The sequence below is a fragment of the Phocoena sinus genome, chromosome 6 (assembly GCF_008692025.1).
Source record: "Phocoena sinus isolate mPhoSin1 chromosome 6, mPhoSin1.pri, whole genome shotgun sequence".
In the NCBI taxonomy this organism is placed as follows: Eukaryota; Metazoa; Chordata; class Mammalia; order Artiodactyla; family Phocoenidae; genus Phocoena; species Phocoena sinus.
Window position 1 is genome coordinate 7,538,052 of NC_045768.1, and position 12,661 is coordinate 7,550,712.

General features: G+C 52.8%; 1 protein-coding gene and 1 non-coding gene across 2 annotated transcripts; one reads left to right on the plus strand and one right to left on the minus strand.

Annotated features, from left to right (window-relative positions):
* Window positions 1-420: 420 nt before the first annotated feature.
* Window positions 421-510, plus strand: TRNAR-UCU. The gene is given in 2 exon segments: window positions 421-457; window positions 475-510. It is a non-coding gene; the product is annotated as a tRNA-Arg (tRNA).
* A 1,902-nt stretch (window positions 511-2,412) lies between these two features.
* On the minus strand, window positions 2,413-12,653 carry COQ4 (coenzyme Q4). The gene is made up of 8 exons (XM_032634843.1): window positions 12,297-12,653; window positions 12,061-12,192; window positions 10,316-10,412; window positions 9,688-9,790; window positions 4,513-4,642; window positions 3,809-3,902; window positions 3,091-3,281; window positions 2,413-3,058 (listed from the first exon to the last, which is right to left on the minus strand). The coding sequence occupies exons 1-7, from the start codon at window positions 12,364-12,366 to the stop codon at window positions 3,110-3,112; spliced, it is 798 nt and encodes a 265-aa protein (XP_032490734.1). The 5' UTR covers window positions 12,367-12,653; the 3' UTR covers window positions 2,413-3,058; window positions 3,091-3,109.
* Window positions 12,654-12,661: the final 8 nt, after the last annotated feature.

Genomic DNA, 12,661 nt, shown 5'->3' on the forward strand with positions numbered 1-12,661 from the left:
GCGCCGGCCGGCACCGCCGCCTGCCGCGCCTTGCCCAGGGTGAGCACGCCGCAGAGCTGGCAACGCCGCGCAGCCTCCGCGAGCCCTACGCCGCCCGACCCAGCCCGTCCTACGCGCGCGACGGCTCCTGGCGGCGCCCCGCGCGGCACGCTGGGAGTTGTAGTCCGCGCCGCGCAGCCCCGCCGTGCAGCAGAGGCCCCCGGGGCAGTTGAGGAGGCAGGCGGGCTCTGCCTGGACCCCGACCCCCAATCCCTGGGCGTGCGGACGTGAGGGAGAGCACCCCCACCGCACCGTTAGCGGAGAATCTGGAGTCCGCGCCCGGACCCGAGCAGAGTTCAGCAAAGGCCCGGCGCCACCTAGAAGAACGCTAAAAAGGCTGTTTCAGGCCGAGGCGAGTCGGGTGGGAAGAACCTATCAACTGGCTCTGTGGCGCAATGGATAGCGCATTGGACTTCTAGCTGGCCTCGTGTGGTTATTCAAAGGTTGTGGGTTCGAGTCCCATCAGAGTCAAATTTTGACAGCTCCTCTTTTACTTCCATTCGGAAATTTTACGGCCTCCAAGGCCACAAGGTTCAGAAGACCCAAAGGCTCCTGCAGACCTCAGACTGGCACCTGTGCTTCTGGGATAGCAATAAACTTGGTGTAGGGATTGCTGCGTAGGAACCCTTTCCCATCCTTGGTATCTTGAAAGCAACCTGGCACACTTGGTGGTACAAAGGGCACGGATCTGGAGACCCGTACGTATCTTTGGCCTCTGAATGGTCTGGACCCTGAGGGCTGTGACCACGTTTGTCATGCCACCCAGTTCTGGGCCATCTGCCAACTTCCCACCCACTGTGTCACTCTGGACCTCTGAAAACTGGGTTCCTTGATAATCAAACATGTTGGGCATCCACACTTGCCACTTGTCCTTAAATAGATTCCTTAATCCCTTACTCCAGTCAAAGTCCTTAAAAGTGAGGAAGGACAGTTTTCAGGGTATGTTTACAGGAATTAAAAATGAAATTCGGGGGCTTCCCTGGTGGCGCAGTGGTTAAGAATCCGCCTGCCAGTTCAGGGGACATGGGTTCGAGCCCTGGTCCGGGAAGATCCCACATGCCGCGGAGCAACTAAGCCAGTGCACCACAACTGCTGAGCCTGCAATCTAGAGCCCACAAGCCACAACTACTGAGCCCTCATGCTGCAACTACTGAAGCCCGCGCACCTAGAGTCCATGCTGTGCAACAAGATAAGTCACCGCAGTGAGAAGCCCGCGCACCACAACGAAGAGTAGCCCCTGCTCGCCACAACTAGAGAAAGCACGCGCGCAGCAACAAAGACCCAACGCAGCCAAAAATAAATAAATAAATTTATTATTTTTTTAAAAAAAAAGAGGGCTTTCCCTGGTGGCGCAGTGGTTAAGAATCCACCTACCAATACAGAGGACACAGGTTCAAGCTCTGGCTCGGGAAGATCCCACATGCCGCGGAGCAACTAAGCCCGTGCGCCACAACTACTGAGCCTGCGCTCCAGAGCCCGCGAGCCACAACTACTGAGCCCACGTGCCACAACTACTGAAGCCTGCGCACCTAGAGCCCGTGCTCCACAACAAGAGAAGCCACGACAAGCCCGCGTACCGCAACAAAGAGTATCCCCCGCTCACCACAACTAGAGAAAGCCCACGTGCAGCAACGAAGACCCAACACAGCCAAAAAAAAAAAACCACCATAAAACAGTTCCTGCTTGGGCCCTTTCTTTGGGCATCACCTCACACACCCCCACAGCAACCCTAGGAGGTGGGTGCTGTTTCATCCCCCTTTTACTTATGATTAAACAGGTCTAGACAGGTGAAGGGACTTGCCCTAAGTCCCTCTACTAGAAAGCGGAGGAGGAGTGGGGAATTTGAATCCCAGTCTGCCCGACCTCAGACCAGACAAGGGACAAGCAGCGGAAGCTCAGGCTGGAGGGAACGTCTGCCCTCAGTGCTCGAAGGCCCAAGGCTGCCAGAGTCACGGGCAGCACAGGGCAAAGGCAGGAGAAGCAGACTCTTGACCTGAGGGGAGCCTTTATTCAGACAGCAGAGACTTGCCTCTCCCCCTGCCTCCCTCTTCTCAGGCCTTGGGAGTTGGGTACAGCCCTCCCTCCTGCGAAGAGCCCCAGCCTGGCACCCAGAGAACCCTGGCTGGCAGGGAGGGGTTGGGAACAGGGGTTGTGGACCTGAGCCATCCAGGCATGATGAGCCTAGACAACTGATTCCTACGCACACGTGGTTCTGAAACCATGCACCTCAGATTGGAACTTGAACCCACATGCCAGGACTCGAACCCGGCTAAAACCCAGACTCTTCCAACTGAGATCACACACCTGGTTTCAGGACTTAATGAAGCTCAGGTTCTTGATGTTTCATTGCAGAAAGTATTCAATGAGACAAAGTGATAGGTAAGAGGTGGATTTAGTTAGAGAGAAACAGACTCCACAGACAGAGCATGGGTCACCTCAGAAGGCGAGAAAGGCCCCAGGGTATGTGGGTTGTCAGTTTTTACAGGGGTGGGTAATTTCATAGGCTAATGAGTGAGTGTTCCAGCTATTTTTTAGGGGGAAAGGGGCAGGGATTTCCAGGGATTGGGCCACAGCCCACTTTTTGATCGTTATGGATCCTTGGAACTGTCATGGCGCCTGGGGGTGTGTCATTTAGCTTGATGACGTGCTGCAGTGAGCGTATACTGAAGCTCAAGGACTAGTGGAAGTTGACTTGTCCGCCATCTTGGACCCACTTGGTTTTAATCAGTTTATGTCATGTCCTCGGGCTTTGTTGTTCTTTCAAAGGTTGTGCCCTGCCCCCTTCCCTCCTGTTTCAGTTCTCTTTGGGCAGCTCCTGGCTCCCCTAGGAGCTCCACCACTGCCTGCTCCCTCCCGAGTTGGCCCTCAAAGCCACTGAGCAGTGGTTATGATAAATTATGATTAGTAGCGTCCAAGGGTCAGTGTTCAAAAAGGAACACAGGTGATGGCAAAGGAGCGCTCCACCCCCAGGGGAAGCAAGGGTGGGGGGTTGGGAGCCAGGCCAGGCCCTCCGGCTCAGGGGCTCAGGGGCTCAGGGGCACAGGGGCTCAGGGGCTCAGGGGCTCAGGGCCTAGGCTGGGCCCTGGACGTGCATGGGGGGCTCTGTGATGCTCAGCTCCTGCCGTAGAGCCTTCAGGGGCTGCTCCCAGCGCCGCTCGTAGTACAGGTTGAGGACACACGGGGCTCTGCGCGCATTCTGAACTGCCCATGGGATCAGCTTCGAGACCAGCACTTGCAGGTTTCTGTAGGGCAGCAGAGGAAAAAGAAGACAAAAGACATAAGGTCCTGAGTGCTGGGCACACCACGTTCCCTACAGTGGATGTGCATTTTCTCAGTTAATCCTCACACAGACCCAAGAAGGAGGTAGTTGCTATCCCCACTTTTCAGATGAGGAAACAAACTCAGTGAGGTAAAGCCCTGTGCCCAAAGCCACACATTTTGAACATGCCGAAGCCCAGCTTTAAATCGAGGGCTACCTCACTCCAGAAACTAATGCCAGCTTGCATCCCCCTGGCCCCCTCAGTTCCCTGACTCTACTGTTCTCACCCGATACTGAGGCCTGGCCCAAAAGACCCTAGAGTCCTATGAAACGTCCAGGCTTCATTCATAGTCCTGGAGCCCCTGTGCCAGGCCAGTTTCACCTCTCTGCCCCTTTCTTCCCACCCTGGATTCCTGAGAACCACTGGGGCTGCTCAGAAAGGCTGTGGGCTCTTCTCTATTTCCTGGAGCCCTGAGCCTTCCCCTGACCCCTCACCACTTGAGAACTTACCGGGCACTGAGCTGGATCGGTCCGAAGAGTGCACCCAGGATGCACATGGGCAGGCCGGTCTGGACAGCCTCAAACCACTTCACCACGATCTCCCCTGGCAGGCAGGGTGGGGAATGGGGTGGGAGGTGAGCAGGGGCCAGGAGGAGAGGCCAGTGATGCTGCCGCTCAGGGCAGGACACAGTGAGGTGTCTGCTCCGCTCCGAATCTCTACTAGGGGTCAGCAGTGCCCAGTCCCAGCCTGTGCTGGGCCCTGGGGCACTTGGCTTGGGGTTGGGGAGAGGGTGCAAGAAAGAGCAGAAGGAAATAAGGCCTGGAAAGGAAGCTTGGGGTCAGAATGCAGAGGACTCCAAAAGCCAGGCTGAGGACTCCAAGCCTTAGGGAATTGCTGAGGGCTTCAGAGCGCAGGGAGCTACCAACCGGAACAGGGCAGGGAGCCCTGGTGTTTGGATGCTGCTACATCAGTGTAGGAGCCGTAAGAGGCAGTGGGGATGGAGGATAGGGGATGCGCGGCACAGGTGCACCAAGATGTTCGGGTAAAGCAAACAATGAGGCACTGGGCCAGCTGATTGGTGGGTGGCTGGACAGGTGTGCCCTGCCCTTGCCCTGAAGACAGACTTGGGAGACACGCTGGCCGGAGCACCCTGCCCCACCCATGCCCCACGCCCACTCCGGATGCACTCAGCAGCTGGCTGGCTGGCACTCACCCAGGATGTTGGTGGGCATCCCCAGCAGCGTGTGGAGCATGTCGTGCACCTCCCGGTATCGCTGCATCACGTATGCCAGCTCCTCACTGTCCACGAATCGGGTGGGCGCTCTGGTGTCTGGGGAGACCCTCTGACAACCATGAACCTCCCCTAGACCCCTTCCTGATGGCTTCCAGGGTCCAATTTGCCATCCTCTCCTTGACTCTCAACCACGCCCACCAAATTCAAAACCCACCAAAAATCTCTGGGGACTTAGTTTCTGTGCATAGCTGCTGACAGGGGAGTCCTCAGGCAGGGAATATGGTGGATTGGCGCCCCCTTTGCCTACCCCAACTCACACATAATGTACACACCCTGTTGGAATCTATGGCAAAGAAACCCCTGGGGGTGGGGTGGGGGGAAGCAGGAGTTGTTTAATGATATAGAGTTTCAGTTGTACAAGATGAAAAAGCTCTGGAGATTGGTTTCACAACAATGTGACTATACTTAACACTGTTGAACTGCCCATTTAGAGATGGTTAACACAGTAAATCTTAGGTTATTATTATTATTTAAAACCACAATTAGAAATAAAATGGGGGGAAAAAAACAAGAAGCACCCAAAGTCCCGAATTCGTCAGATGAGCTGCTCCCAGCCTAGGATGCTCTTTCCCGCCCCCCTCACCTTCACCTTGACAATTCCTCCTATCTTACGGTCTCCTGTAGCAACCCGAACCTTTTTGTGGCATTCGACATGATTGTATCGTGACGTTTAGTGCGTGTGATTGTTAGCGTCTCTCGTCTAGACCTGCACCGTCCAGTACAGCAGCCAATCACGGCAGCCACTGAGCCTTGAAACGTGACAAGTTCCAACTGAGATGTGCTGTACGTGTAAAGCGCACCCTGGATTTCGAGGACGGTATGAAGAGAATAACGTGAAATCTCAATAATTTTAAAATATTGATTACATGTTGAAATGACATTTTAGTATGCTGGATTAAACAAAATACCTTATTGAAATTAATTCCACCTGTTTCCATTTGCTTTTATCTGCTAGCAGCAGGTCACCTATGGGGCTTACACACTATTGCTATGAAGGGTGTCGCAGCAGGCTGTCAGCAGCACAGGACGGGGGCTCACTGTTCTATCTCCAGGGCCTGGATGAATAAACATACCTTAAATGCAGGAGTAAAAGGCCAGCCCCAGGCACTTTTCTGACCTCAGGTAGGGATGGCAACTGTCCTCCTTTACCCACCCTCTCTGAGTCCTTGGCAGGACCCATGCACAGTAGGGACACCCTGGTCTTCCTAGTGCCAAAGCATGGCCTCAGGCTGCCCAGAGGCCAAGGGATTTGATGCCTTTATTGCTTGGGGCTGCTGGCCCTGTGCCACGGTCTGTGTCTGTGACTTCATTGGGTCCCAGGTCCTAATTTCTTCTACAGAGTTCTACCTGCTGTGTGAAGCTGAAGGTGGTCACTGACGGCCTACATTTATTGAGTACCTACTATGTGCCGGCACTGTATGAAGTCCTTTACACATATCGTCATTCTCCATCCCTGAGACCACCTGGGCGGAGATACTGTTATGAGCCTCAGATACAGATAAGAAAAATGAGGCTCAGAGATATAAAGTAGCTTGCCCAAGTTCACACAGCTGACTAATCAAGTGGCTGAGTCAGGATTCAAAACAAAGCCTGCTGGATTCCAAAGCCAGTCACCTTAACGTCCATTATTAATCAGCCATATAAGTGCCTTGGAAGATAAACATGAGGTTTCCTTACCTCAGATAAGGAGTCTGAGGCTCAGAGGTCAAATGATTTGCCCAGGGCTTTAAAGCTGGGAAGAAAGGCAGACTTCTAACTCAGGCTACGCCAGAGCCCACGTCCGTAATCTTGATGCCACAAGGACAACCACCCACCCCTCTGAGTCAGCCTCAGGGAGGGTGGCCTCACCTTGAACTTTGATCTAAAGCTCTGCTGGGACAAAGGTGTTCTTTTACGGTGTGTGGGCTGCTGGTTTCCAGGCTCCAGAAGTGTCACAGTCTCTAGGGCTGTTACCACAACTAAGGCTGTGGCTGAACAGGGCGAACCCAGGGGGGCCTTGGCAGTCCCATACCCTCCACAACAATAGGACAAAAGGCTCTAGGAGAACTTCAGAAGATTCTCCATTCCTGGGTGGCACCTGGAGCAGGTCACCCTTGTGGGTTTCCCACTGATGAAATAAACTTGCATCTTGGTGAAATCTCCGGGTGATGGTATAAAATGGGGCAGAGGCAAGTGTTAGGAGAGTATGGGGAACAGATTATTTTCTCAGGGACAATAATTTCCTAAAGCAGGGGTTCTCAACCGTCCACCACGGGACATCTGCAATGTCTGAAGACATTTATGGTTGTCACAACTTGGGAGGGCGAATGCTACCGTCATCTAGTGTGTAGAGGCCAGGGATGCTGCTAAACATCCTACAATGCACAGGGCAGCCCTACAACAAAGAATTATCCAGCCCCCAAAGTCAACAGTGCCAAGGCTGAGAAACCCAGTTCTAGAGCAACCTTTGCTCACTCCTTCACCTCCTCCAGCCTGGCTGGCTCCTGCAGCTGGACTGGAGAGCCACTTGACAGAGGCGCTTTGATGGCAAGTATTTGTGTTGGGGCAGGGAGGGGAAGGGACAGGGAAGGTGCCCTGCTGTATCCTTGGGTCCTTCTATAAATCAGATCATGTTACTACCCTGCTCGAAACCTCGATGGCTTCCTATTGCTTCTATTACAAAATACAGACTCTGTCTCTAAGCAGATAGGGTAGGGGATCCCTGGAGAAAAAGAACGAGGCATGGCATTCTTGACATTAGAGAAGCCATTTTGACCTAAGCCATTCTGTGACCTAAGCCTAGACACAATGCTTGCCCTTCAGCAGGTCTCAGTAATTAATCATCTTCAAGGAATAAAGGAATGCAGGAACAGAGGCAAAGCAGTCAAGAAACAATAGCTCAAGGACTTCCCTGGTGGTATCGTGGTTAAGAATCTGCCTGCCAATGGAGGGGACACAGGTTCGAGCCCTGGTCTGGGAAGATCCCACATGCCGTGGTGCAACCAAGCCTGTGCTTCACAACTACTGAGCCTGTGCTCTAGAGCCCGTGAGCCACAACTACTGAGCCCCTGTGCCACAACTACTGAAGCCTGTGTGCCTAGAGCCTGTGCTCCACAACAAGAGAAGCCACTGCGAAAAGAAGCCCGTGCACTGCAAGGAAGAGTAGCCCTCGCTCGCCCGCCGCAACCAGAGGAAGCCCATGTGTAGCAAGGAAGACCCAATGCAGCCAAAAATAAATAAATAAATAATAAAATAAAAATAAAAATGAAAAAAAACCCCCCAATAGTTCAGCAATAAAACAGTGTCCTCGTTCCTCCTCAAAGAATATACATAACGATCTGATGTGTATCTTTAAGCTTTTCTATAGGAACTAAGGCCCACATCCAGGTGGAGGATGGTAACTACATGCTAAGATCCCGGACTAGTCAGTACCTAAGAAATGATGATGTTGACCTTTCCTGACCCTCCTGACTTCAATCAACTAAGACTTGGACTCCGTTGACCTCTGCCCCAATTCTATGCTGAATTCTCCTCTGCTCGAGCCCCTCTATGAATACGCATATACCCTTAGCTTAAAACTTCCCCAATTTTGCTGTTAACAGACACTGCTTTGGGAAAGTTCCCCAGTGTTTGCCTTACTTGCTGCAAGTAATAAATCCTTCCTTCTCCCCATCTTTGGCTTGATTGTTTCTTTTGGCTCAGCACCCACCAAGAGGCAAACGCAGTTTTCGGGTAACACTTCCCGTGGCAGGCAGGGTCTGGCTGGGCCAGGCTGACCTCCCAGCCCATTGCCTGCTTCCCCCCAACTCACTCCTCTAAGGTCATACTGGCCACATTGGACAGTTTTCATTTTCCTAACCACACAGAGCCTTGCACTTGCCAGTTCCTCTGTTTGGAATGCGCTTCCCCACCTCTCCTCAGAACTGGCTCCTCCCCATCTTCCAAGTCTCCCCAGCAGGGCCTCCCATGACCACCCTGTTAGAAGTGGCCACCTGCCACCCCCACTCCGCCCTGTCCTCTATCATGTTGACTGCTGTCCTCACAGCACCGCTTGCTAGAACAGTACTAAATAAATATTTTGCCTGAATTTTTATATGAAAAATTTCTTCTTTTACTGCTTTATAGTCTACCTCCCCAACTAGAATATTAGCTCCATGAGGGCAGGACATTGTCTGTCTATTTTGCCACTGTATCCCCAGCACTTGGAACAATGGATGGCACATGACCGATTCTGAACAAATGAATGAGTCCCTTGATAGATGGGACTCTGCCCCCCAGTCCCTGTCCTCTCTGCCTGGGGTTGGAGAGTGCCACACTTGTCAAACCCAGGGAAGACACTGTCTCTAGAACAGGGGGACACAATGCAACAGTTAAGAACATAATCTGGGTTTGAATACTGCCTCCATTAATACTGGCTTGTGAAATCAGTAAGTTGTTTAACTGCTCTGGGCCTCAGTTTCCTCATCTATGAAAAGGAGATGGGGACTTCCCTGGTGGCGCAGTGGTTAAGAATCTGCCTGCCAATGCAGGGGACACGGGTTCGAGCCCTGGTCCGGGAACATCCCACATGCCGCGGAGCAACTAAGCCCATGCACCACAACTACTGAAGCCCGCGTGCCACAACTACTGAAGCTCACGCGCCTGGAGCCCATGCTCCGCAACAATAGAAGCCGCCACAATGAGAAGCCCATGCACCTCAATGGACAGCAGCCCTTGCTCGCAGCAACTAGAGAAAGCCTGTGTGCAGCAAAGAAAACCCAATGCAGCCAAAAAATATACATAAATTAGTAAATTTATAAAAAAATAAAAATAAAAGGAGATAATAATAGAACATACTTGGCAGGGTTGTTGGGAGGATTCAGTGAGATCATGTATGAGCCTGGCACCTGGCACGCAGTAAGAGGTTAATAAGTGCTGGCCAGTGTAGTTGCTCGCAGCGATGTTCCCGGCCCATTTGCCTGTCCCATAGAGAATGACAAAGCCTTGGCGCAAGAGAATGCAAGGCACTCCTGCCCATGCGGGCAGCTCAGGCTCCTCCTTCCTCAGGACATTACTCCTGTACCATTCCTCTCCCCTTCCTGGTGACTACCAAATGCACAGAAGCTGGAAACTCACATTCACATCCAGGAAACGGAGATACTCGCGGCCAAGGGAGCCCTCAGGCAGACTCCGGAGCTTGCCCAGGTCAAGGGTGGACAGCGAGATCCGGGGACGCTCCCTGTGAGGCAGAAGGCAGGACTCAGGTATTGGGAGGGCACCAGCAAAGGCAGGTGAAAGGTCCAACTAGATCAAGGGTGTGAGAGGTGAAGGGGAAGAGAGCAGCAATGGGGCCACAAGTCCTAATGGAGCACTTACTACTGGCTAGGCCAGTGGCAGGGACTGAGGAGACTACCACGAGCTAAGGCTATGGTTCCTGCCTTACGTAAACAGGCCTCAGATGTGATCAGGGTATTCACAAAGGGCACTGAGGGGTGGGGGTTATAGGCAGCATATGTTATGGGACCTTAGTGAAGGCACAAGAGCCCTGTTGCTGGAACTGGGCTGAGGCCACCATATTGCGCTACCCAGGGGTCATCACAGTGTCTATGTGAATGGCACCCACGGAGTTGGGCAGTACCCAGCCTGTGCAATCATCCATGGCCAAGGTATCAAGAAGAGCTCTCTAGAGGAACACAACGTGATTCCAGAGAGATCAGAATCCCCAAAGAATGCCCTCAATCCCCCAGGCAAAGCTGGGACCTACTGCAGGATCTGGGCACCCTCTGGATCCCTCCTCATCTGGTCCCTGAGGACCTTCAGGGTACGGCATCCTGTGGTCTCCCCCAGAACTGCAACCATGTCTGAAAGGAAAGAAATGGAGAATATGATCTTAGGTAAGTTACCTGACCTGATCTGAGCCTTAATTTCCTACATGATAAAACAGAATATCTGGGCTTCCCTGGTGGCACAGTGGTTGCGAATCTGCCTGCTAATGCAGGGGACGCGGGTTCGAGCCCTGGTCTGGGAGGATCCCACATGCCGCGGAGCAACTAGGCCCGTGAGCCACAAATACTGAGCCTGCGCGTCTGGAGCCTGTGCTCCGCAGCAAGAGAGGCCGCGATAGTGAGAGGCCCGCGCACCGCGATGAAGAGTGGCCCCCGCTCACCACAACTAGAGAAAGCCCTCGCACAGAAACGAAGACCCAACACAGCCAAAAATAAATTAATTAATTAATAAACTCCTACCCCCAACATCTAAAAAAAAAAAAAAAAAAAAAAAAAAAACAGAATATCTACCTCTTAGTTATGAAGATTCAACTTAAACACTTAGTGAATCACCTGGCACACAGTAAAAGCTCAATATATCTATAGTTACTACTATGGTTGTTAGTTTAATGGGGTGAGATGGCTCTGGTTAGCACAGTGCTCTAAAGAGTTCATAAATCACTTCCACATCCATCATCACGACAGAATACCATGTCTGCATGGATGGGTATAGGCTTTGGTATCAGAGAGTGCTGGGTTTGAGGGCTGGTGTGATCACTACCTAGGTGACCGTGTGCAAACTGCCTCACATTTCCAAGCCTCAATGTCCTAATTTGTGAAGCACAGGTGATACCTTTCATATAGGGTTAATGCGAAAAATCAATAACAACACTCATATAAAACAGCACACTGAGTAAGCAACACAAGGGCTCAGCGCGCAGTTAGCATTATCGTTTTTACTAGAAGGAGTAACAGTACTTTCCAGACTTAAGAATCCTGGAGGAGGGCTTCCCTGGTGGCGCAGTGGTTGAGAGTCCGCCTGCCGATGCAGGGGACACGGGTTCGTGCCCCGGTCTGGGAAGATCCCACATGCCGCGGAGCGGCTGGGCCCATGAGCCATGGCCGCTGAGCCTGCGCGTCCGGAGCCTGTCCTCCGCAACGGGAGAGGCCACAACAGTGAGAGGCCCGCGTAACGCATAAAAAAAAAAAAAAAAAAAAAAAAAAAAAAAAAAAAAAAAGAATCCTGGAGGAGATGAGAAAAACACTGTAGGATCCCAGAACGTTCTATTAAAACATCCAGCAAACATTTATTATGTGCCATGCACTATCTAAGATGCTAATGGGATGTTATAATTTGATGGGCCCTCATAAATCATCTAATCCAGAGGTTCTCAGTGTGGCTGGATGACAGAATCTCCCAGGAAGTTTAAACTTTTTAAGTTTAAATAGGCAGAAGCTCAGATTCCACGCCCCTTCCTCCCTCCCCTCCCCTCCTCTCCCACTCCCGGCAGATTCGAATTGAGTAAGTTTAGGGTGGGACCCAGGCATCTGCATTTTTATGAATGTTGCCGGTGATTATGAGGTGCAGCCAGGGTTGGGTACCCTGGCCTAGTCTAGTCTCCAGTTACCCAAAGCAAACGGAGGCTTTGACAGTGTCCGGGACCTCCCCGGGCTTTCAAGGCAAGGCAAGGGCGCGCCCAGACCCCAAGCCGCCCCAAGGAAGCGCCGGCGTGGGCTGCCTTACCGTGGCGATATGGGTCATAGAGCGCCATTCCAGCAGAGCCCGCGGCCAGCAGCGCCTTCTGCAGCGGGGTGGTGGGGATGTGTTCGGGGTAGAGCAGGCCGGTGCCATGGCTCGTGGCTCGAAGGGGCACATCTGCGGGGAAAGAAAACAGCCGCGGTGAAAGGAGCGGGGGGGTGGGGTGGGGGGAACAGCGGCGTGACGGGTCCCCAGCACTCCTTTCCGGCCCCACCACTTGCCTGCAGCGGGCCAGGGACGGCTTCGGAACGCGCGGAGGGGGCGCAGGACCCCGCGCAGCAGCGTCCTCATGGCAGCGAGCACTGTAGGACTTCCCAGGGAGGATGGGCGGGGCAAGGCCGACTCCTCAAGCTTCTCTGGCGACGATGCGCAGGAGAAGTCACAAGGACTCGATCCCTACCGCGCTGAGTAGGGCCTTTTATGAGGGAAAGATAGCACGGACAGGGAAGGTCTCTAAGTATGAGGAAACCCAGGCAACCTACTTCCACAGATATAAAATTCTCCCCGTTTCACCTAACCCCAAAAAGCGTCTCCAAGTAAGCTCCGCTAGCTTTGGGGGTTCAGCTCCGGACCCTACTCCCTTCTC

Coding starts and splice junctions, on each gene's coding strand:
- COQ4 (XM_032634843.1), bottom strand. CDS start 12,366: ATGAGGACGCTGCTGCGCGGGGTCCTGCGCCCCCTCCGCGCGTTCCGA. Junction 12,193..12,296: donor CCGTCCCTGGCCCGCTGCAG/GCAAGTGGTGGG, acceptor CTTTCCCCGCAG/ATGTGCCCCTTCGAGCCACG. Junction 10,413..12,060: donor CTATGACCCATATCGCCACG/GTAAGGCAGCCC, acceptor CTTTCCTTTCAG/ACATGGTTGCAGTTCTGGGG.